Source organism: Poecilia formosa, unplaced genomic scaffold (assembly GCF_000485575.1).
Source record: "Poecilia formosa unplaced genomic scaffold, Poecilia_formosa-5.1.2 Scaffold34, whole genome shotgun sequence".
NCBI lineage: Eukaryota > Metazoa > Chordata > Actinopteri > Cyprinodontiformes > Poeciliidae > Poecilia > Poecilia formosa.
Genome location: NW_006799973.1, coordinates 116,253 through 142,282, shown reverse-complemented (window position 1 = coordinate 142,282; position 26,030 = coordinate 116,253). Strand labels below are relative to the sequence as shown.

General features: G+C 39.7%; 2 protein-coding genes across 3 annotated transcripts in view; both read right to left on the bottom strand.

Annotated features, from left to right (window-relative positions):
- The window catches only part of LOC103136624 (potassium/sodium hyperpolarization-activated cyclic nucleotide-gated channel 2), a 20,280-nt gene extending 17,674 nt beyond the window's left edge, over window positions 1-2,606 (bottom strand). Inside the window, exon 1 of the mRNA XM_007549952.2 lies at window positions 576-2,606. Coding sequence (XP_007550014.1) covers window positions 576-1,291 — 716 coding nt within the window. The 5' untranslated portion in view covers window positions 1,292-2,606. The remainder of the gene's footprint in view (window positions 1-575) is intronic.
- A 1,490-nt stretch (window positions 2,607-4,096) lies between these two features.
- On the bottom strand, window positions 4,097-26,016 carry pklr (pyruvate kinase L/R). Of its 2 annotated transcripts, none has more exons than XM_007549951.2 (12): window positions 25,925-26,016; window positions 18,601-18,765; window positions 13,902-13,993; window positions 13,644-13,775; window positions 12,071-12,257; window positions 10,958-11,231; window positions 9,638-9,788; window positions 8,799-8,951; window positions 8,536-8,702; window positions 5,910-5,976; window positions 4,603-4,717; window positions 4,097-4,524 (listed from the first exon to the last, which is right to left on the bottom strand). In XM_007549951.2, the coding sequence occupies exons 2-12, from the start codon at window positions 18,737-18,739 to the stop codon at window positions 4,421-4,423; spliced, it is 1,581 nt and encodes a 526-aa protein (XP_007550013.1). In that variant the 5' UTR covers window positions 18,740-18,765; window positions 25,925-26,016; the 3' UTR covers window positions 4,097-4,420. The 2 variants fall into 2 exon arrangements, with proteins under 2 accessions (XP_007550013.1, XP_007550012.1); XM_007549950.2 differs by lacking the exon at window positions 25,925-26,016 and adding an exon at window positions 23,895-24,029.
- Window positions 26,017-26,030: the final 14 nt, after the last annotated feature.

Here is a 26,030-nt window from a genome sequence, read left to right as displayed (position 1 = left end):
TTATTTATTTATTTATTTATTATTTAGCATTTGGTGCCCCCCGGGTCACGGTGCCATCTCACCATTTTCACTTCGTAATGAAGGATTTCAAATAAGTTCAAGAAAATTATGGACAACCCTAACCATCCTCTTCAAGAGACTGCCTTAGGCAAGCAGTGTCTTCAGTCAGAGGTTTCTTCAAATTCACTGTGATACAGACTGCTACAAGAGATCTTTACTGTACAATAAGATCTAAGTAAAATTTGTTTTACCGAATTTCTTCACCTTGTTTTTCATCAAAGCTGCATGAATCACTATTTTTGACTGATTTTGCTGATTTTATTATTCTTTAATACACCACATCCTCTCTATCCCTTTAGCCCTGCCCTCTTCCCTCATCGTCTTCCTTCTTTTAAGCTCCAAAGTATTTCTGTGCTGTGTTTGTTCTTGAGTGTCTTTCGTTATCTTTCAAGTGTGCTTTTTAAAAACGTATCACAATTCCACTTGTTTGAACTGATTCTCCCTAAAAGAATCGGTCTTTGATGTGCTACAGGTGCCATTTGCTACCAGTTGCTTGCTGGTTGTTTTCTGTTTACCTGAAGTCACTGTAGGGGTGGATGATCCAGGCTCCTGCTGATTTTAGTCTCTCTTGCTCCATGGCAACAGCTTTGTGGGACCCGAACATACGAAGACTGAACTTGTTGACTCCAGGCTGAAGCATGGCACCAAACTGTCTTTGGATGAAGGTGCTCTGGTTGGAGTTGCTGTAGTCTTCTCCGTCCAGCCCCATCCCAAACCCTCCAAGCCCAGACTGGCACGCCATCTCCGGGGTCCCCGCCACGGTGGTGTTGCAGGCCGTGGTGGTCGTCTCTGCGCCGGTGGCCACCACCATGACCCCGGTTCCGGTGGAGGAGGTGGGGGCCAGGGCGGCACGGGACGCTGCGAAGCCCACAGACCGTAGAGCAGGAGGAGGATGGGTAGAGCTGGAGGAGGAGGATGCTGCTGGAGGTGGTAGTGCCATGGGTAGGGTCCCCGGGGTGGTTGGGGTGCCTGCCGCACGAAAGGGGAGGCTGTCCCTGGGGGAGGAGCTCATGATGGAGGGGCGGCGGCCTCGTCCACTCATGGAGGAGCTGTCTGCACTGAAGGAGCCCTTCTCTCCCTCCAGAGAGGCCTGGGACAGCCGGTAGCCCGGGGAGGGCAGGCTGCCTTTACTGCGCCGCTTTGCTTCCCCATCAGTCCGCCTGGGCAGGGTGTCACCCCCGGAGCCCCCAGCACTGCCAGGGGTGCCCACACCTCCCGCCACCCCATCCATCCCCACTCAGGGAGAATGGTGTTATAACCTGTAGGCTGTGATCACCTGTTCAGATTATCCTACATAGGTAAAGATGTCTCTGTCGCTTTTATTAAAACAAAAGATGATGGGGGGGAAAGTAACCCGAGTCTGTGTTCATTCTCCTGGAGCTGCTTCCTCGCACCCCCGGCCTCTCTCCGGTAATGTGGCCATCCTTACCTCCGTGCCCTTGGAAATGGCCCCACGCAGATAATTGAATTCTTTACTCTTCCCACTGTCACGCCAGCAGCCACATTTTCACCCCCACTTCAAGAGTCTCGTTTGTCCTCACAGATGTTTCTCCATCGTTCCTCCTTCCTCGTCCTTGAAAGGTTGCTCTCCGCCAGCGGCCCTCCCTCTCCTCTCCACAGCCGCCCTCGGCGCTCCAGCGCCGGTCATATCGGCACCGGCTTTCCGGTCTGCTGTAGATAAGCGTCCTGGTCGCTCACTGACCGTCGGCGTCGCCTATTTCTCCACACCACTCGTCCAGTAATGCCTTTTTTCACCTCCAACACACATGTCGTTACGTAAGGGATGTTTGGGTCGGAACATCCATCCGAGGATGAATGACAAGGACACTCGCTCCTTCGGTCGCAGCAGAGGGACTGTTATTGCACATAAAGTATCGACCAAAAGAGACGCTCACACTCCGACGCGCACCGATCCATCCTGACACCGCGTCCACAAACACGCACACGGAAATTGAGACACGGTCAGCGGGGCGCACACAAGCCAAATCATCCCCCTAAAAATCTCAGCCCATGCTTTCTCGGAAAACACGACACGCAGTCATTTGTCAGCATCTGAAGAGAAATGATGATGGAAGGAGCACTGGAAAAAAAAGGAAAGAAAGTCCACCCGTGACTGAAGCGCTCACAGACAGAGGGAGCGGAGAATGTTAACTTGGTCCCGTTGTTCGCGTTATTTCAGGCTTTCAGAAGCAGCTTCAGTTTCCATCCGCACTTCACACGACTTTCAATGACATTCTGTCCAGAAAACAGGCGGCGTCCTTCTCCGAGAGCAGATACATGTCTCCAGCAGGCAGAAAAAGAAAGCGGCTTTGTCCTCACAACTCCGCAGAATCAAGAGTATCCAGCGCAATTATTGACAAAAAGAAAAGAGCAAAAACAAAACAAAACAAAAAAAGCACTTGTTGAGCGTTTTAAGGTCTTTCGCGCAATTCGCTCCTCTCACTCCGACAGCCTGCACGTCCACACAGGCGCGCTGAAATGAGAATTAAATAAATAAATCTGCATATAAAGGTCCGGATCTAATCGTCCTGTTACCATGGCACCCGCATCCCCATCATCCGCTAACCCCCCCCACAAAGGCCGCGTGCGCGGCTGGCGCAAGACGCACGCATGTCTCGCAGGTACCAGTCGCGCGTCATCAATTCCAGACAATGCAACGTGGGAGCGGCTGATGTAGAGAGCAATGATGAAACTTTAGAGACGGAAAAAAGGAGAGTCTCCTTGAAGGGGAGAAGTTAAAGCTCCTACAGGTGGAAACACACGATCCGCTGTCTGTCAGACATTAAATCACATTATACCCGCATACTAAAATTATTTATAATAGCTAAATACCAATTTTTTTGTTTAGTTTTTTTTTTTTTTTTTACAAATTCAGAAAACAGGTTCAACATCTTCTAAAGTTTATGACCTTGGACAGACATTTTGAGTTTCCTTCCAAAAACTTTTCGTTATAGTTTGCTGAGATTTTGGCCCATTCCTCCTGACAGAACTGACGAACCTGAAGCAGGTTTGGACCGAGCTCAGAGGTTCGTGCAAATCGGATTTCATCTGTGTCTGTTCAATCCTTTTTTTCAAATTGGATTTTAAAGATAAAATTAAATCCTCAGAACTTTTAGAAGAATATGAAAATGTGATTAGTTTCTGGTCAAATTCAGATTTGTCAATCCAGATAAACAAAAAAACATTGATATCTAAACTGCAAACCCTGACAGTGAACAGAAAAAAGTGGGAAGATTATGTTTAATTCACATTCAGCAGGAAAGTATGTTAACCTACTCTACTTAGATTGTTGCAAAATTCATGCACATGATGGACAGATGGAATAATTTGATATTTTCCTCAGTTTTAGATCAACATGTTATGACCACAATCATGAGTCTAACAGTAAGAACTTTTTTCTTTGGCATATTTACTGGTATGAGTTATTTGCCAAGTTACTATTATCAATTTTTATTCTTGCATTCATTTTTTCTCATTTTGAATTGCTTGAGTTTTGTTTTTACTCTTTGGTTTTGAGTTCTTTTAATACTAATTTTGTACAGACTCGTTTTCCTGACTCCTGAGTTTCTCTCCTTGTTTTTGTGTTATGGTTGTGTTTTGAACCTTGTATCTTTGTATGTTTCTTTATTCTTTTAAGTCTATGTTTGCAGATTGTACAGGGTATTCTTAGAAGAGGTAAATGCAAAAGTCCTTGAGGATTAAAGGTAATTTGCTAGAAAGAATATGGCTCACAGAGGAAGGAGAGAGGTTGTGTGTTTGCAGATGGAGGGTTGAATAAACTGCAGAAGAGGATTCGTGGGAATGTTAAATATGCAAACACACTAATAAAAGAAAAGGAGGAGGAGGAAGAGGAGGAGGGCGTCGATATCTCTAGAAGAAAAGAAACGATGCCACAAACTGGATCATTAGTGGAGAGGAAGATCATCTCTGTGGATACAAAGGAAATTCCCCAAATGTTTTCAATATATCACACAGAGCTGCTTATATTTGCTAAAAAAAATAAAAAAAAGTTTGAAGGGAAATATGCTCAGAAATGTGAGTAAAAGCCTTATCTTTATCTTTATTAACAGTAGCAACGTGTTACATGGACAGACACACAGATAAAATCTGATTTTAATGCATAAAGAAGCTAAAGTTAGCTTCAGTTGGCTTCCTGACAACAATGAGAGGTCAGCCGCAGTTCAAGCTTCAAGTTTTATTTGAAGGAGTCATTCATCACACATGAGATTACGTTTCCTCGTAATACCTCAAACTGCGACAGTGCTGTAGTGAAAACCACATTCACCAATTACATTCACCATAAAGCCTTCCCAGCGCAGACTGGGGGTCAGATTTAGGATCTGGTACAGAGGCGTAGCTGCTAGGCGCTCACCGCCCTCATGATGTTGGTGTGGCCGGATCCTGGGATCCAGCCCGTCACCACAATCACCATGTCTCCCGACTTGAAGAATCCCCTTGCTTTCCCTGCAGAGAAATGCCAGTGGAAATGATTTAAATTCAAGAGGAAGGAGATGGGAGCAAACATCAGTCACACACACTGACCTATTTCCATGCCAAAGTTGACCCTGTTGTCAACATCATCGGCCCAGACGGGAGCAGGAAGAGGGTGGAAAAGAGCAGGAAATACGCCTCTCAGCAGCTGGGACTGACGCGCCACCTGAGGAAGATGCAGTCAGTCATTTTTATTCTACTTTAAAATCTTTGCCCTTCCAGTGTTTGGATTTGTTCACACTCCTGCAGCCTTTTCGAAACAAAGCAAAAATCTTTTTTATTATACTGGTATTTTTTTTAAGACAGACCAACATGAAGCGACCCGTAATTTTAAACTGAAAAGGGATTAATCATGTTTTTGGTAACACTTTAAGATGTGTGCATAAGATTGACATGAGACTGTCGTAAACATGACGTAGCATCAGTCATGAACATGAAGAAGTCTTCATGAATGTTTATGACAGTTGTCATGAAGTGTCATTCGGTAAATAAAGACACTTTTAATGCAAACTTGACATTTTTAATCGACTTTTCATGCAAATTTTAATGTGACTTTACATTAAAAGTCTCATTATTTACTGAATAATGCAAAGTTGACACTTTTAATTAACTTTCATGCATTAAAAGTGTCATTATTTGCTGAAATATAGTTACAACAGTCGCAAACATTAACGAAGACTCCTTCATGTTCATGACTGTTGTGTCATGTTTCATGTCTCATGTCAGTCTTATGCTCATCCCTTCGTATAAAGAGTTACCTTTTTTTTTTCAACCGTGCATTTATTATTTGGAAATAAAACCTTGAAAAATGTGGCACTCCCAGTTATTACATGGCACCTTTGGTTGTACAAGTTGTTGTTCTGCTTGAAGTTGAAACCTTCTAGTCTTCTGCAGCCTAGAGGAGTGTCAAACTACTTATTGAGGAAATTACCTAATGATAAATTGTTATTATTATAACTCTGTCTGCATTCGATGAGTAATTCTAATTTAACATCCTTTAATGCTGAAGTAAAATGGCACCATACACATAAAAACTGATTTGATTTGACTGATACAATAATATTTAAGTAAACAACTTGAAGTTCTATTTCCTCCAGAGGATTTTAGAAGATTAAATATGTTTTTTATAGGATTTTCGGTTTTATCTGCAGATAACTTCCTTTAATTTTCACTCTGACGTGTCCACACCGTCAATATTTACAGCAACAGACGGTGAGAGTAAATAATGACTGTATCGCACATTGCTCAGTTTGTTTTGTTTTTATTTTTGAAAAGATGGATGATTCATCAACAATTAGGCTGTAATTTAATCCGAGACAAATACACAAGCGTTTATCTCTGAGTTTATCAAAGTTTACCTGAGGGCTTCTGGTGACGGCGATGATTGGACAGCGAGGCCGGTATCTGGACAGGAGGTGCGCTGACCTGGACAGAAAGGTGGAGAGAAGGACAGAACTTTTAATTAAATATATAAAAGGTAGATTTTAGCGTTGTGTAGCACAGATCATTCATTTAACTTCACTGTGTCTCTTCTAAATCTAATGGTTTCCATGTGTCTAATGTAAGAGAGGAACAACAGTCTGCTGTCAATTATCAGATGAGTTTATCATCTGATAATTTCAGGTGATTTGTGTCTGAAGCATTAATGCTGGAAGCAAAGGTTCTCTAGTTTTCTTCCCATAACACTCCCATCTGTTGTCTGCTGTGAAGGCAGATGATGAATGTAAATGTGAATTTCCTCATTGTTAGTCAGACTGTACCTTTGTTCCTCAGTGCTTAATGATCCGCCGAGGCTTTAGCAGTCTGTCGCCTTACAGATTTCTTACTGATTTAGGACATTTGAACATCACACAAAAATAACCCAAATAAATGAATACAAAATGCAGAGTTCAAATGATGATTTCATTGATTAAGGGACTAAAAGCCTAGTCAAAGGGAACAAACACTTCGGTGTCGGCTACTGTGACTTCTAACCCACTGGAAGGTTTTCAAGCCTTAGCTTTGTGTTTTAGGAAATGCTGCAAATCCACATTGCCTCCGATTATGAACAGTGATCACTGTTGCTTGCATTACAACCGTTTAGATCAAGGATGTCAAATTCATTTTCGTTTTGGGCCAAATTAAGATCCTGAATGTTCTTAAAGGGCCGGTTCTGCCAGAATGTATTGATAAAACCTGTTCGCAAACAGATAAAATATCAATGAATTCTTAAAATTAAATAATATTCTTGAACATCTTTTCAGTCCCTCCAGGATTTCACGATTGCTTTGTGATTTTTTGCAATAAAAATCAAAGTGTTTGTGGCACTGATTTGGAAATATTTGTGATATTTGCGTTTATTTATGTCGGTAAATGCGACTTTTATTATTCGCTGTGTAGGTCATGGACTATAATCTGACATCAATTTAGGCTGAGGCAGCTGTTTAGCACAAGCAAGAAAGTTTTTGACATTTTTTGAGAAAAATCTGCAATAAATCTCCAATTCCACGTTCAGATGATGGTTGAATCAACATTGATATAATGTCAGTTATGGTTGAAACCCTAACGTTGATTCAACATACAAGTCACGGCCACTTTCAATGTTTTTTCAATGTCAGCTTTCAACGTTGATTCAATGTTGTTTCAATCATTCTGTGCTATCTGGGTATCTAAGCACACTTTGTGTTTAGTTTATAATTTAGAGGGCCGCATAAATCACAGTTAAATCCTGATTTCTTTTTGTGTTTTTGTTTTTCTCTGTGATGGTCTGTTTGACACCTAGTTATTAAACTCCAAATCTTTTGCCTTCTTCTCTCCCTGAACTCCTGGTAATAAATTAGTTGATCCTGGAGATGTTATAGGTGTGAAAATAGTGGATTTACAACTGAAATAAAAGTTTATTTTGCCTTCAAATGTCTGCCTCTGATTGCCAGACTCTGATTTGGATCATTTTTCCTGCCATCATGGAGTGAGATATTTATCTTCAATCTGGTGCCAGATCTGTCGCTGTTCTTGCTTTTCCCATCTGAGGCACCCAGCAACCATGACATAATAAGAAACGACCAGCATCTGTCATTTTAGAAAAGCTGACTCATTTATCTGCAGTGAGAGTTACTCAGATTTATTTGTTGGGTATTTTTTACTGGCAGAAACAAAACATTTTCACCAACCAACACCCAGTTTCTTATAAGCTGAGCACAGTATGCAAAAAATTATGACATTTAGGGAACCTTTTCTGAAATAAATAAAAAAAAAAAATCTTCTTGCATGTTTTTGTATTTTCATTTGGGTTTCAACTGCTTCTAAAAACAGTCAAAGTGCTTAAAAAATAAATAAATAAATAAATAAATAAATAAATAAATAAATAAATAAATAAATAAATAAATAAAGATGTGCTTCGTTGTTGTCTTACCATCCAGAAACCCCTTCCTGCATTCTTGTTAATTGTGCTGTAGGCTCCATTTCTGCTTTTCAAAGATGTACAGTTGTAAAATTGTTTGTTTGCAGCCGTTTTAACATGCGGTGGAAACGTTGAGTTGGGGGGGCAGCAGCAGCTTATTTGGATTTAAAATTACAAGAGGCCCTTAAAGCAACTCATTCTGGCAGAACTGACCAGACTGAAATCCCATTATCTAAGAATGATTTTGTACAAAAGATTTAAAGATTATCGTTTTGTTATAGTCCTAACCTGTTCAAGGAAGCATAACAGGCCATCTTAAAGCCTTAGAGGTGCAGAAATCACCCAAAAGTCCAAGGAAATTCAGCAAATTGTGACACTGAGATGCTCTAGATAAAATACTCAAGGCAGTTGGATTGTGGTTGTGTACATAGATTTGGTAACACATCTAAGAGTCGTGTCATACTAGTGATCTGAACCTTTGCATATAGGTTAGGATTGTCATCACAATATGTTTCTGCCTAACAGAGACTGAATGAGAAGTGAACAGATATTTAAGGAAATGGAAAGTAAACACGAACTTTTATGCAAGTGGGGCGACGGCTTACCTGCCGCTGGTGGTGAGGACTATAATTGCCCCTGCACAGCATTTGAAGGACGACTCCACGGCTCCAATTGCAGTGACTTCTGTGGGGTCAGAGGACAGAGGGGTGAGCCGACGCAGCTCCTCGAACAGCTGCTGGTGGTAGATGGCGGCCTCAGCTTCCCTGCAGATCTAGTGTAGAGCAAATGTGAACAGCAAACAGAAAAAATGAGTGTTTCTAATGGGAATGAAGCAAAACGGACCAAACTCGCACACTGTGAGACTCACTGAGTGCATCATTGCTACTGCCTCTAGAGGAAACTGTCCCTTGGCGGTCTCCCCAGATAACATCACACAATCGGCTCCGTCGAGCACGGCGTTGGCCACGTCGCTGCTCTCCGCTCGGGTCGGCCGTGCGTGAGAGACCATGCTTTCCAACATCTAAAAACACATTAAGCGCACAATTTCCCACCTTTAAAGAATCTTAATCACAATAAAACACTGACGAAACAGATAATGTGGTAAAATATCCAAAAGAGAAAGTAGGGGGTTTTGTAGATAGCTTGCACAACAATGAAAGGGAAATAAGAGATCATTCATGCAGAGGCAATCAAGTATGAACTTCGAAGATCATTAGTAGTGAACCGGGCACGAAACGACACGAGTCAATAAGAGGGGCAGGCGTTTGGAAAATGAGACAGCTTGCAGCGTCGCCTAACAGAGACCATATTTCCTGCAGCAGCAGTGAGGGAGCTGCAGATAACGCTGATTTGTGTGTAGGTGTGTGGGAGCCGTTTTGTGAGCTTAGGTCTCGAGTTGCAAACCTGCTATAACGCTGTCACTGCGAGTCAAGAGCGGGAGCATAAACAAGATGAAGCACTGTGACTCAACATGGCTGCAGGAGCGTGGAAGCATGCATGTCTCTGGCTGGGTTTGTGCAAGAAAGATGAGACGGGTACGAGAGAAAAATTTCTCATTGGTGCATTATGCTGGAGGAGAAGGTTAATCAGCGTCTTCAATGCAGGTCTCCACTGACTTGTTTGATGTTGGACAAGCTAAAGCTGCCGTTACAAGTCGACATTTTATCACTTCCGCATCCTTTCACGTGGCTACGATTGCGCTCTGACCTGTGTGGCACAAATGACGGGCTTTCCAGCAGAGTTGCAGCGCCCAATCATCATCTTCTGGGCGATGAAGACTTTCTCAGCAGGGATCTCAATTCCCAAGTCACCCCTGGCAACCATCACACCATCACTCTCCGCCAGGATCTCCTCAAAGCTGACACGGAAATAAAAACCGTCAGGAGGAGAAATGCTATTTATAATATAAATAGTATATTTTAACGCATCTGAATTACGTAAAGTTTGTTTAAAGTCGAATATTTGAAAATAAAACAAATAATATTTATCAATTACATGAAAAAACACACAATATTAATAATGAACTATATTTAAACAAGATGTAATACAATTCAAATTTAATCTCTAATCAAATTTGACTTAATTTAGTTTTTAAAAAAATATAATTTATATTTCATTAAAAAAATAACTTAAATGCATAAATTCTAACAATAAACAACCATGAATCAATTTAAAATAAATTAATTAATTAATAAAATTATTTCCTGACATCACACAATTGAGAAAAAAACAAAACAAAAAATTAATAAAGTGAAAAATAAATGTATTTTCACAATAATTTAAGATATACTTATAAGTATGGTTAACACAGGTTGTAATAAAATAAAATAAATAATTTTCTAAACAGCTTGTATTAAATTAAAATAAATCATATATGAGCTTTAAATGCAAGAAAAAAGCAGTAGGAAATATTTTATAGAATTACAAATATCCTTTATTGTCCCACAATGTGGACTTTTTCTGTGGAACAGCAGCAAAGCGACAGGCAATACCAGCAAAAAGACTCAGAGAAAATATAAAAAATATATTCAAAAACATCATAAAAAGTAAAAATATTGTACAGCAAGGGCATATTTTAACATAAACTCTCTGTAGTAATAAAAAAAATACTCCAGTCCAGAGGACTGTGCAACATTTGGTTAATCAGAAAATGTACAAAATGTGCGTTTCTCTCCGAGCATTAAAAGACGGAGTCACTGTAAGTAAAGCTGGGTGTTAACGTCGTCAGCTGCCAGGTGCAGCAGAGCATCAGATAAGTAACGCAGGCAGCCGAGGTGTGACATAAACTGTGTCTGATCTTTTTAATGGCAGCAATAACTTACACAGACAACCACACCGCTCGCTTATCAAAGACGTCAAATCCACCACTGACAAACGATCCTCACTTCCAGGCTGATGGAGGCGGCAGACCACCGTCAATTACAGATTTATGAGTCCTGTCACCGTCTAATTATTAGACATGCTGCCTGCAGATTCTGTTGCCCAAATGGTTTCACTTTAGAAACACATTCCTGCCCACTTACTTACTTCTTAACTCCCTGTCTGCTCTCCACCTTGCTGATCACTTTGATGTGTCGACCGTGAGGCCCCAGAGCCCGACGCACGTCCTTCACATCCTGGGCCGAACGGATGAAGCTGGCGAACACGATGTCAACGCCGTGAGACACTCCGAACTTCAGGTCGGCCTCGTCCTGCGCGCTGACCGCCTGCAGGCCGATCAGGTCGCAGCTGGGCAGGTTGACGCCTTTACGGCTGCAGAGAATGCCGCCGGCCTCCACCACCGTGTCCACCCAGTCCGGACCTGCAGGAGCAAGACCAGCATGAAGCCTAGAGGATAAGAGTAATAGCTCTGCTGCAAACCTTCAAGATTTAAGTCTCTGGGTGGAAGAATGGGTCAAAATCACAGCTGAACAACACGTGCAGCTTAAAGCTGTCATTACCAACAAAGGCTTTTGTAATAAATATCAGTAAACATGTTCAATACCTTTTCCCTGTGTCATTTCACATTTTTACACATTACTTAATTGTTTTGATTTCTTTCTATGTATAGTTTATTTAGGTTGTTACCAACACCTAATGAAAATTTAATGTCAATAGCAACTTTAGAAATATGTTTACTAAGAATGATGTGTTCAATATTTATTTTACCTGCTGGATACGGGATGACCATATTTGTACACACGTGTATTTGCAGAAAAAACTAAGTTTAAGCAAATAATGAAAACAAAATATCAACATTTTTGATGATTAGTCCATTATTTTAGTTTTTTTTTATTATTATTATTCTATTGGTCCCAGTTCCATTAGGAGTCAAAAACTAAACATTTGGAAAACTTTCAAAGACTTGGGAAATTTAAAATACCTTCATGCTGTTGATGACGGGCCGATCAGAACCAGCTGGAAGCCATGTTGAATTTCTCTACATGTCCAGTTGAGACTGTTAACCATGCACTTTTGGTTGAGACCAATTTTCATTTTGTTGAATAAAAACAATCAAAAGTGCAAAAAATATAAATATCTAAAAGCCCAGTCTTACAATAGCAATGTATAAACACTTCTATAGCTTACTATTTTTTGACTTTCTGCTTGCATTTAGATTGTTTAACCAATAAAAAGTGGGGATAATAAAATGCATGTTACCTATTTCTACTACTTTGAGTGCAAGCAAGCCGTCATCGATGTAAATCCTTTTTCCCTTTTCCAGGACTTTAGGCAAGTTGGGATAGTCCACCCAGATTATCTTCCCATCTGTCTTGTCTTTGTCACTCTCTGCAGTCACGACTCGCACATGGCTGCCCTTCGCCAGCTCCACCTCTTCTTCCACTTTCTGCACAAAAACACAGACGTAAAACACAAACACACACACACACACACACACACAAAACCTGACAGGGACTGACAGACTGGAAAAACATTTTTAGAAACCAGAAGCATGTTTTGTCATTCTTCTGGCAAAACTTGTAGATGGGAGGAGTTGACATGAAATGGCTTCAAAATCTCCATAAAATAAATCACAAGCAGACACATTCCAGAAGGAAGCTCCAGTTTTCTTCAAAATAAATATTTATTTCAGTGTCCACATGGTGTCACTTGGAATATTTGTCTCACGTGCGGAGTCTTTCCCCTGCATTTCAATCGAGCTGACGCCTGTTTTTGTCAAGTTCGCACCCTGTCAGGATCGCAGCCTGAGAATGATTGACTTCAAAGCTGCAGGGCTTTGACAAAACTTGTTTCTCAACATAATGCAAGTAGACGGAGAGGCGCTGATGTTTTACTCACAAAGAATTAGGAGCATAAATAACAATCATAGTAAGATAACAGCCACATTATTCTGCTTTGTTAATAAGTGAGAGCGGGTGAAAAACCGTAAACAGCAGCATTAAGCTACATAATCTGCAATATCAATTCTGAAAACTACTGTGCTAGTTATCTGGCTGCACTTGTGTCGTGCTTCATAAAGTCTCAACCAAGGAAGCAACAGCAAAGTGACCGGAACAGAAGAAACAGAGGTTCGAACCAGAAACCTACCAGATACAGGATGAACCTTTACGACTGCAACAGAATGAATAAACAGGCAAAGTTTGCTCGAGTTGACTGGCTGTTAAAGGGCAACCATAAACTATTCCAGGGCATCTGAATCAACGTCCTGGACATTGCAGGGTTTAATTTTCTGCTTTTCCAACTTCCTACAAGAACCAGCTGAACAAGAGGTGAAGATTCAGCTTACAATGTGTGATTTTCTAAATTTACTAGCTTCTCTCTTGGATAAATGCAATCATCTCAGCTGATGTTTGTGTAAAGTTGCTGTTGTGTTGAGTTGCTTCATTCGTCAGCCACCATGAGAGGAAACAATAATCCTCGCATGCTAAATTGTATATTTCTGATTATCATTAACTGCTAGAGACTTAGAAGCCATTTAATCTTCCAGACAAACTGTTAAACCGATTGATGAGACAAACGAAGCGGGGATCACTTTTCACACAGTGCATCTTGTCAGCTAATCAAGGCATGAGGAGTCTGCCAACACCTTGGAGGTATTTGTTCTGCACAGTAGGCTGAAGGCAGCAGAATCACACACAACACAGTACAATGATGATGAAAATGCTAAGCAGCTCACGCCCACAGCTGTTGTTTCTCCAGCAGAAATAACAACCTGTAACAAACCGCGGCGCCAGGGAGAAGAGATTTCCTGCACTTCTTTATGCACACTCACCCCTTTCACCAGACCAGAGCGGATCTCTGGGCCCTTCGTGTCCAAAGCAATGGCCACCGCTCGATAATACAAAGGGTCAGATGTTATGGTCTCCACTGCCTCCCTGATGTTTTTAATGGTCTCGCTGTGATACTAGAAGGCAGAGAACAAGAGTAATTTACGACTGAGTGCAAAACCAACGGCATGACCGTAGTGTGCAGGCTGTTGGATTCTGAAATGGGGAGCAGAGGAAAGCATTAATCACTGCGATTCACGCACTTCATGAGATCCATGGGAGAAGTTTAGACGAGCGATGTTCATCCCCGCCTTGACCATCTCCTGGAGCTTCGGGACGGATCGAGATGCTGGGCCTGAGAAATGACGCAGATCATAATTAGAGCAAGAAACTGATCACCAATCAAAGGAATCAGTTCTTCATCGTGTATTTTCAATAAATGAAGTTTATTTTATATCAAGTTTTCCAGATAAGTTCTGCTAAAGACCTGATTATTAGACTCGGCTGTGGTGAAGCAGAGTCTCATTTAAAACCTGCAGAACACAAGGATCCCTGTTTTACGCTTTTTCTAAATAAGAATTGTGTATTTTAAAAGCATACACAACAGGGTTTTTTTTGTGCTATTTGCTCATTTAAAATAATTTCAGGAAAAATTTGCATCGTCAGGAATTGACTATGTATATGCTGGTTTTATTTACTTTTTTGACTATTTCTTGATGTAGTTTCTGTTTTATTTTGGTGTTGCTTTCAAGTTACTTTCTCACTTTTGGCTTTGTATGAGGCCATGCTGTGTCTAATTAGTTTCCTCTGTTTCCTGTTTTGTCATTTCCTTTTGCCATCCTTCCTCAGTTGCTCCTTTGCAGCTGTTCTGCATTGGTCAAGTACTTCACCTGTTTCCACTCATCTCTGAATTTATAATCTCAGTTTTTGTCCTCTCCTTTCCAGATTATTCTACTACTGACTAATTGTTTTGTTCTTGTCTGACTCTTTAGCGTATTCACACTTTCGGAAAGGCAAAAACCAGCTGAAGCGAGCGTAAAAACCTTTTTGCAAAATTGAGGAAGTTATTTTGAATTTTGCCAATGTTTTCTAAACCGTCACTTCAAAATGAGCATTAATTAAAACACGGCTATTGTAACATTTAAAAGGTTTATGTACTTCTTTGTTATAGTGTTGTGTTTCCTCTTTATGTTGCATCATTTTCAAAGGAATCAAGTTGATTTACTTTTTTATTGGACTTTATCTTCCATTTTCCAGTGGCTTTATGTTAGCAAGGCTTCTAACATCTATTTTTGAGTGGAGTTTGCAGTTTTTGCTAAGTGCTTTCATTGTTTTTCTCTGGCTGCTCGGTTATCCTCCCACAGGCCAAACATAACCCGATCACAGTAAACGAGAACACTAAATTAGCTGTGGGTGTGAATAACTGTCTGAGTTGTTTCTTCAGCTGCAGTAAGTCTGTTCATGCTTAAAGTGAAACTTCAAACTGTTAGAGTCTCTTAACGAGGCTGGGATCCAGGAAGGTTCAAGGGACCAAGACTCTGATGACTGGACACTTTCTCCTCTGATTTAACCCCTCATTTATTCATTCCTCAATTTTGAAAAAGAAATTAAACGTGAGGGATTTCAGCATGAAACTTCAATCTAACTCAATTCAGTTGGAATGACAGATTTTATGCTTAAAGGTTAAATCACCTGGAAATGTTAATAGCATGAAATATCAATAAATCCCAGCTGGTCTTTCCATTTTCTTTTGAAGCAAATAAGAGAATCTCTCCTAAAAAGAAACCCAGCATTAGCAAAACCGCCTGTTTTAAACAGAAAACTAATTATTTTCTTGACATTAAAGACCTTAGCAACAGGAAAATGCTGAATTAACGAGTAGCTAAACACTGCCAACAGTTTTTTTTTTTACAATAATAATAAAATTATGACCGCCTCCATGAATAATGTCCGTCATGTTTGTGTTTTTCGTTGTTCATGTTGCACCCTAAAAAGAACTTACAAACGCACATAGATTTTCGCTTTTGTGCAACTTTATTAAACGAAATCCATGGTTTGAGTTCTCTCTTTACGGGTCATGAACTTTCTACTCCCATCATGCACTGCGTCACAATTAAAGAGACATTATTACGACAAAAATCTACAAAAAAAAACAAACAATTGTTTTAGTACATTTAACCATAAACTAAATGAATGGTTTAACCAAAGGCTAAATAAAATAACCAATAAGATCAATATACCTATTAATTAAATATGATCACGTTCCAAATATATTTTCAGATCTATACATTTATGTCTGATCTCTGACCGTGAATCCATCACTCTTTGGATGAAATGTGACGCTTTGATACTTTGGTCGCTTTAAAAAACATCAACAAAGGAAAGAGTTTTCTGACTAATTTGAATAAAAAAATAAAATTAGATGTACATCATATACTTAATTTTACAGTTTTTCCCTTAATTCCACCCAAAATCAGTAAGATTTGTGCAAGTTAGTGAACATCTCCTCTGTTGGTAAATAGCTGTTTTATTTTCCTTTTATCCTCAATGTCTGGGCCAAATGAACAACAGATGTTGATTCCAACATTTTCCGTCCAGAACATGTGTAGGATTTGTTTTAAGAGGAGGTTTTCATAGTGTTACTGCAGACAGATCTCGGAGTTTGAGTGGTGTGGCGTTTTTCCCTGAGAAAATGTTGGTAGGTATTATCAGTGAGACTTTCAGCTGCTTCCATTCACTGTTGCTTAAACAGCCTCTGGATTTCTTACTAATATAAAGTGGAGTGAGACATGGGGCTGATGCAAGCCCATTAGTACACCAGTTCCTCACATAACTATACAAAAACAAGCCCAAGTCTGATTCAGTTACACAATGCCCAAATCAATCAAATTGATTTAATTACAGTCCAGTTTCATTCAGCATCAAATCGCTGCAGTGCAATATTCATCCTTATTATTCTCATCATTCATTCCTCCCCTTCATTCAACTTCTCTCTCCACCGTTTAGCAGAATAATTGTCCAGGTTATTTGCCTGTAAGACTCTCCAAACTGATTAAAGCTCCAAACTTCGTGGTTCTTTTTGTAAAGTAGATCTTTTTTCTGGGCGGATTTATTGGAAACATATGTTGTTGCACAGTCTGTCTTTATAATTCAATACTAATGCTCCTTTCACAGATGTGCATTCAGCCATATGTCATCTCCACCACTGAACCCAAATTGGTTTAGGTGCTTTTTGTTCTGTCTGCAGCGTATCTGCTGTCCTGCATAGAGGAAGCTCTGTCCATAACTATCCAAAATCATTTTAAAGGCTGATTCAACAGACCAGAGGAACAATCTCCACTCTCAGTTGCTAAATTATTTTTAATACCATATTTATGAATTAGATTTGCAGAGGTTTTAGACTGGCAGAGCCTAATCTTCCCATAAATTATTGGACGGAGTTAATCACGTTTAGTGGTTCTGAGCACATGCAGGGATTTCTGTCCCTGAATAATTTTTAATTAACGTCACAGAGATGGCATGTTAGTAAAAGTCTGTCTCTGGGGATGTTTAAACTGATACGGTGTTAAAGATAACTCACTTTAACCATTGTTCGCTTCCAACATACAGTTTCAATGAGCAAATTTATACATGCAGGTCCAAATATGTGGAGCACCGTTAGTAAAATGTTCTTTATAAATAAACCTTGTCAGGACATTGTAGCCATCAATGAGATCCTGACATATATCTGGTGGGATTTGTAATAATAAAATGTATTGATTTCTTATCACAGATCCAGCATTTTGACAACCAGAGAGGATCTGGTTTGTCCAGGTGAGCAGATTCAAATTGCAGTCAAGCTGCTGAAGCTGTTCACTTTGGAGCTTGTTTCTTGTAAACATAAAAATCAAGAACAGTTTTGGACTGAATGAAGAAGGCCAACATAAAATGAGACCAAAAAAACTGGTGACCAACACCTAGAAGTCAGAAATGTTTCAGTAAATGACCAATTTGAATTATCTTTACTAATTCTGCAGGAGTATGCTGTCTATGTTTAACTCAAAACGCAGAGGTTTGATCAGACGCAAGTCCACAATTAAAATTTAAACTTTTGTTCATAATTCCCGGTTTTCTAAATTCACTGAAAGTGTGTGTCGTGAGCTCATTCCTCCCTGAAAAATCAAATAGATTTTTCAGGGAGTTTTTATGGGAATAAAAACATTCCCATGTTTTTATTCATGGGAATGTTTTTATTCCCATGAATAAAAACATTCATGGGAATGTTTTTATTCATTCCCATGAATAAAAACATCTGACACTAGCTAGACTGGAGGTTTGGTAAAAATGATGCATTGTGCCTTGCAGAAAGTTTTTAACAGAACAGACAGAAAGACTTTATAAGTGAATGGTATTTTCTAATTCATCAAGCGAAGACTCAGAGAAAATAAAATCATCTGAAGAAGTGAGTGGCAGTGGACATTGTGTCTGTTTTTAAGACAAGCATTTCAATTTACCAAAAACCTTCAGCCAAGCCTGGAAGTTTCCCATAAACCTGTGCAACACCCAGCCTTGACTGTTTAAAATAATCAAAAAGTTTTGTTGGATCAAACTCAAGAATGTTGAAATACAAAGCAAAAAATATTATTTTAAAATTAAACAGAGCAAATTTGTTGTTTGAGACTAATCTGACTTTTTGTCTGTAAAATAAGAAAATGAAAGTAGATAATAATCAGTTCCATGTATTTATTCTTCGTGATGAGGAAGAATAAAAAAAAACTAACAAGAAAAAACCCCAGAATAACTTTTCCTTCAAACTATTCTTCTCATTTTCTGATGACTTATTGCTGCAACTCCTGACCAACAAACTCTGCCAGTGCGCTGACAGCTGGACATGTCTGTTGTGACAGGAAGTCGGCCATGACAGCTGCCAGAAAACGAACCTAAGAGCCTAAACCCGCCGTCTGGGCCGGTTGTGACACCCACCGATGGTGCAGATTATGCTGGTGTTGCGGGCCGTGATCGGCTCTTGGTCGATGTCCAGCAGGCAGAGATGCTCCAGGAAGGTGTCAGCCATGCTGGCGTCCAGCTGCTGGCGCTGAATGAAAGAGTCCGGCATTGTCATCACATCCGAGTAGCGCCTGATGAGAGCTGAGGGGACAGGGAGAGCGTCATCGTCAGAGGGGAGAAGCTAATCGCGGAAGCTCGGCTGCGAACTCCAGCTGTGAAAATGAACGAAGGGTGCAAAGTGAGATCTGGATCTGCGATAAACGAAGAATGATCGATTTCTAATTTTCACCGAGACGCTGGCCTGACATTAACAACCACCTGCAGGGGTCACACAGGATTACATGCTGACATTCATCTGTGTTTAGCAGCTGATGATATAAGCCACACGCCACTGCTCTGCAGATATTCTTTGATGAGCACTTAAAGGGCGTCTGAAAACTGAGAGTACAAAGGTAATAAATGAGGTGAGTCGTTCAAAGCAGAAGGTTTTCCAGGCGACTAAAAGGTGCACAAGACATTTGTTGTGAAATAATGTTTCCCTCTTCAGTGGAGCAGAACGTCAGAAAATGATAAATGGTGCGTTCAAGATGCTCAGGGAAGATATGATGGAACAATGTGGTTGAAACTTTCTTGTTTTTGTTGTCAGAGTGATGTTATGAATGTTTCAGAGGAAAAGGAAAATAAATCTTCCATCTGTTAGAAATAAAGTGGTAAAATGGAGAAAAAGCGTCACAGATTAACTCAGTCACAAAGCTTCGCATACAGCGGTGTGTAAAAGTATTTACACCCCATAAACTCTCACATTTTGCTTTGCTACAAACGTGTCACAAAATACTAGAAATGTATTTTTCCACATTAATTTGCTGATCAAAACCAAAATGTGTGTCTGCCATTTGTATTTGCCCCCCTCTACTCTGCTACTCATAAAAAAGATAAAGTGTTGCCGGTTCTCCTGAACAAAGTAATTTAATCCCAGTATAAATCCGGCAGTCAGAGCCACAATGGATATTGATGTGTTAGAATGGTCTAGTTAAAGTCCAGATATTCATCCAGCTCAGTTAACGCTAAAACAAATTCCTAAAGACTCACAGCTCTAATCACAGCAAATGATATTTCTACAAAGCATTGAACTAAGCAGGAGGGTGTGAGCCACACTTTTCAGATTTTGCTATTGCAGAGACAACAGAAGGGAATATGTAACCTTTTCCTTCCACTTTGCGATTATAAGGTAATTTGTGTTACTCTATCACACAAAATCAAAATAAAACACGTCAAACTCTGCAAAACACTTTGTGCACATCACTGCTAAGGCTCCTGCTAATCCAGCAGCTCTCACATATGTCTACTTAAGGCACCTAATGCTTAAAGAAATGAACTAATAAATGCAAATCTGGTACTTTTGCTTTGAACTGCTTCAACACAAGAGACCCACTTCATTTGGGGGGCACATTTCATGTTGCAACCCCCGCTTTGGAACAAGCTTAAAAGCACCAAAGTGTGTTTTAAAGAGACTGAAAGGGTAGAAGCTGCTTCTCTATGTGACTAATAAAAGCTCCCTGTTCTTCATCACAGCAACGGTTTTATTATTGCAGCTGCAGCAGATGCACAATAAGATCTGCATTTGTGTTCACGTCTGTGTGTCCCCCTCCAACAAAGACGAGTCTGATGCTCGTTTTTCTTCCAGCTGGACCTCTGGTTTCTGTCAGAGAGAAAAATTGCTACCGGCCTTGCAGCCTGGCATTCAACATGTAACATCTGTTTCTAAGAAAACAGCTCCATGTTTCTAGAAAGTATCGATTTGAAGTTTGAGTTTGCACTGGCAATGGCTGGTGTTCTGTTTGCTTATCTCTGCTTTTCATTCGTCAATGCAAACAATCTGATTCCAAGAATTTTTAGAGATCCCGTCTTGTTATTTTTAGACTAAAAATAGAAGCAGTTAGTAGTTAGTGGTACTCAACATGCTATTCTCCATTGTTGGTGAAGAGTTAAGAGATCAAACCAGAAAACTTAGCTCCGGTTTTCACGCGGAAGCCTTCTAGAGCTTGATGAAGGGATCGATCTCAAATAATTGAATCCATTTTGAAGAATGTCACAGTTAGTCGGGCCTGTGTTTATTTTTTTTTTCTACTGTAGTAAAAGCCAAATACGGGCCATGAAGACGAGCGGGCAGAACTGACAGACAAGGTCAGTGCAAGCAACACGACAGGGTGTGAAGAGGTGAGGAAAGGAGGCAGGCTGCGTTTATAAAAACAAGGAGGAAACGGAGGAACTGCATCTGCATTATTTCTGACACTGCATCAGAGTCCTCTACGCTCAACAGGCAGGTGGCCTGGAAAACTCTGCTGTCTAGGAGCTTTGCAGCATAATATGAACCCCCAAAGCTCCTCCGTCCTGCAGATTCAGAATCTGTCAGTTTCCCCTGTTTTTGCTTCCTCTCTGCACCTCCCTGTGACCCAGTTCTGCCGCTCTGCTGCACACATCATCACAGGTCCCACTGAGATCCTCCTCCCTCAGACCCGTCCTCTCTCACATGGAGATGTGCGCACGCACCTGAAAACACACACATCGATTCCTGTTCTTGGAAGGCTGGTTATAAATAAAGCACCGTTCGGGTCAAAGACACCGGAGTTACAAAACACGAGTCCGGCCGGAAACACCGTGACTGATAAGAGTCTAGACAACTATTCACACAACTTCACTTTTCCACCATTTGTCATATGACATCCCAGAGCTACAGTGCATTGTATTGATGTTTCATGAACAGAGGTGGCAGTGTATAGCAGAAAAATGTGAATAAATATAAGTGAGTTTATTTGGTTTTCATGTTTTACTTCTGAAAAATATGGCGCGTGTTTGTTTCCTGTATCGATACTTTCTAAAAACAAGCCTGAGAATGCCACAAACATCAGAGTTCAAGTCTTGGCGCCGATTCTCAAGTCTGGACTTTGACTGGGCCATTTTAAAACATGAATGTGATTTGATTTAAGCCATTCCTCTAGTGTTTCTCTCCTTCTAGGAAGTGAGTCCTTGCCTCAGTGTCTTCTAACAGGTTTTATTCCAGGATGGTATTTAGCGTGAAGAGAGTCGTCCCCTTAGCATGATGCTCTCACCACCAGCTTTCACAGTGAGGATGATAAGCTCAGAAAGCTTTAAAGTGTTAGTTTTACCCAAGAAAATAGATATTAGGTACATATTAGGTAGTGTCGTGTTTTTCAAAGAGGGGGCCGTGGTCCCTTGGGAGCTCTAGGAGTAAAATAATGCAAAACATAAAAACTTTGTAATCATACATTTTTAAAATAACACTTTATTTGAAGGGGTGTGCATAAGACTGACGTGACACTGTCATAAACATGACATAATATCTGTCATGAACATAAAGAAGTCTTTATGAATGTTTATGACTGTTGTCATGAAGTGTCATTTGGCCAATAATGACCCTTTAAATCAAAGTTGCTATAAAAGTTGCATTAAAAGTCCATTTAAAATGCCAACATTGCATTAAACTTTCATAATTTACTAAATCATACAAAGTTGGCATTTTTAATGGACTTTTAATGCAACTTTTAGAGCAACTTTGCATTAAAAGTGTCATTATTTGCCAAATGACACTTCTTGACAACTGTCATAAACATTCATAAAGACTCCTTTATGTTCATGGCAGATATTATGTCATGTTTATGACAGTGTCACGTCAGTCTTATGCACACCCCTTCAAATAAAGTGTTACCGCAAAATCGAATCTGTTTCTCCATCTTTATCATAAAAGTATAAGTTAAAATTATTTATTGAAATGGTATTAAAAACATGCTAAAAGGTGATGATTTGTACGTATTTTATTGCATTGTTTGCAGGTTCTTAAAGGGGGTCCCTGGACAGAAGCTAATGGGGGGTCCTTGGCATGGAAAAGTTTGTGCACCCCTGAGCTAGGGCGCCTCCTATCACATGTTTGATGTGTCCTCTAAACAGAAAATGGGACATCTGATGTCTATTTTTTATCACTAAAAGCCAGATGTGCATCATGTACTACTTATGGTTACTCATGCAAGTGGAGCCACACTACTCCCATTTTGGCTTCTCCACAACAATCAGTTTTATTGCCTGTTTTTAAATCTTTAAATTGACTGGTGCCTCCACACTTGAGTGACCTTTTGACTCTACATGCTGCAATCAAACCACTTTGTTCTGCTGAAAAAAGCAGGTTGATGCCTGGTTTTTATGATAGCTGCTCCTAAAATGTGGAATAAGTCACCCCATACATACATTTTTTTCATTGTGGAACATGGGTTTATTTCAAGCTAAATTCTTTATTTTATTACTTCTACAACCCCTTTAAAATACTATTTTTAAAGGGACGGCGCTTCATAAATAACTTGCTTTTGATCAGATTTTTCCACCATCTCTGCAGCTCCTCCAGAGTTACCAGTTATTTCTTCAATTACTCTCTTAGTTGAACCACAGTGCCATGGCAGTTTTGCATTTGTACCAAACTCTCTCCATTTTCAGATGATAATCTCATAGATCAGATATATATCAAATAATTTATAACCCAACTTTAAGATTCTCTGCTTATTTTCCCTTTAACTATCTGCTGTGTTTCTTGGTGACGCTGTTTGTTGCTCCCTAGCAAACCTCTAAGCTCTTCAAACAACAGTTTAATAACTGTTGGCAGGACTGAAGTTCATTTATTGGTAGAAGAAGCTTTTCAGATTTTTTAATCAGAAACGTTTTGAAAACCATGTCATTTTGGTTTGTCCTATAAAATCTGAATAAAAACACACAGTTTGTGAAAATGACTGAGTTCTAGGCTATGACTAATTTTGCAAGGCACTGAATGTAATTAGGTGGAAAAACTAGTTTCTGCTCCAACACTGACCATCAAACCGACTAAAAAGCAGAATCATTAACATGTAATACAACAAAATGATGCATTTCAAACTTTAAAACATGTTGTTGATTCAATTTGATCAAATCTCTTATTCACCATCAAATAAGGAAACACACATGCAAATTATGTAAATTTTAAGAAGTCATGTTGCACTTCCCATAGATTGTGAGTATAATGTACTCTAAAAGCTGCACAGCATCTTCACGTTATGATCTTGTGCAGTATGTTATTAATACTGTTACTATTGCTAAGCTTGTTTTTTTAGATATTTTTATAACTTCAGGGGCTTTCCGTATGAACCTACATATCTGATGCTGAATTTCCCCTCTGTGGGACAAAAAAAAAAAGCTATTTCTACTGTATTCTAAGCGACCGATCGACTTACCCATTTTCATAAAACCATTCATCCAGCAGCGCCAATCCTCGTTTTAATGTGTTGCTTTTATTTGTGTAATTTATCCTTCTCAGTTACAAAGTTGCGCGCTCGTCTTTCACCGAGTCCCATCTCACCAGAACGAGGCTCTTCGGTCAGTTTTACCCTCTGACCCCCGTCTCCTCTCTCCTCCCACTCGCATCACACTATTTGCATTAGTCCTGAGTGGGTCAATATGATGCTAAAACTGTCAACGCTTTGAGTCAACATACCATGATTTACTGCCAAATAATATCAATCAGTCCCTCCAGTTTCTCGAGAATTATTGTGGAAATCCATGGAAAAGCAATAAATCCCCGCACTTTTTGCGCTTACAATTGGGAGTTTATCGCAGATTTTTCTCAAAAATTGTCAAAATCTTTCTTACTTGAACTAAACAGCTGCCTCAGCCTTAACTGATGTCAGATTATAGTCCGATAATCTGACATCAGCGAGGAATAAAAAGTTGCATTTTCCGTCATAAATAGGCGCAAATATTGCAAATATTTCCAAATTAGTACCACAAAAACACAAAATCCTGGAGGGGCTGAAAAGATGTTCAATTATGTTATTTAATTTTAATAATTCATTGATATTTTAACACTTTGTGAACAAGTTTTATCAACTGGACCTTTGAGATCATTCATGATCTTAATTTGGCCCAAAACAAAAATGAGTTTGACGCCCCTTCCCTACAGTATAAAACTAGAAACTGCTGCATAAATTTCACCTTGCTAAAGTTATATTTTAACTTGTCTTCATTGCTTTGTTCATCGCATTATGTTGATTCATCTGTTGACAAATTGACAGAAACAGCACAATGTGAAATACTAAAGCGTTTCCTACTTTACAGCAGCAGCTGGTTTTGAAGAGTTGCTTGGACAAGACAAAATGTCCTAAGAAGCTACAGATGTTTTTCAGAAAGCCACAGAAAACGTTTGACTTTAAATAATAGAGAAAAGTCATTCCAGTCAGTCTGAGTTGTATCTGACAGCAATTTAGGAGATGAATTAATCTCAGGGTACCCAGAAAGAATCAGGCACAAACAGGGAGAACAAGCAAACATGTAGAAAGATTTGAACCCACGACTTTAAATGCTGAACGGCAGCAGTACAACCACGCACCTTGTAGTCAACTTAATTAAATTTAACATTCATATTACAAAAAAATTCACTGCATTCACACGACAATCAAATCCTTTATGCTTCCTATTATTCCACAAACACAATCTGCTGCTGTAAAGTAATTGAAAATGTTATAATTATAAAGCTGTTTTTGATATTAAAAACAACATTTTGATCAAATCCATACACTTTTTCTCTTTAGGTTCATTTTTATCGCTAGATTGTTAAAAGGTGTTTCAACTGGGAGACCTTTTTAACAAGCGTCTCTTGCGTAAAAATGAAACTTGCAATTTTTTATTTTTTATTTTTTTTTGCATTTCAGTCATTTTCCTGCAGGTTTTGTTTACACTCGAAGCAGCAAATTGCCATTGAAGTATAAAAACCCAAACCCCCGCTGCGTAAGAAATTAGGCGAGACGTGTGTGTAATAAATGGCAGCTGAATGAGGTTTTCCATTCATAAGCACAGTTTACTCTGCTGAGTGGTATCCACGCACCGTCCCACACTGATGCAACGTGTAAATCTTTAACTTAAACAGACCTTTGCTCCAAAAACTGGAAGCTTGGTCTGCAACCTGAGCCTGCACATTGTCACGAAGGAGCTAAAGGCCGCGGTTAAAATCAAAGTCGGTTTGAATTTAATATGAAAATGTGAGGCTGGAAGAAGGAGATATACCAGGAAATCTTTCCGTGTTTGACTTTAACCCACTTTAAAAGGAAAAAGACGGCCAAGAAAAAAAAGGAAAGGTATCTCTCAAAGCAGCAGAGCTACCTTTTAAATAAAGTAAATATTCCAGGAATGTTTCCTACATTATACACACTGACCATCACAACAGATTCATTCACAGTTTGAATCTTGAGAGCGGAAAAAAACGACCAACCTGTTGGACGCCGCAAGAGGCAGGTAAAGACTGAAACGTGAGAAGGAAGTAGTGAGAAAAAAAATATTAACGGGGTGTGTCAGCTGTGAGTTTTAGCGCCATCTCA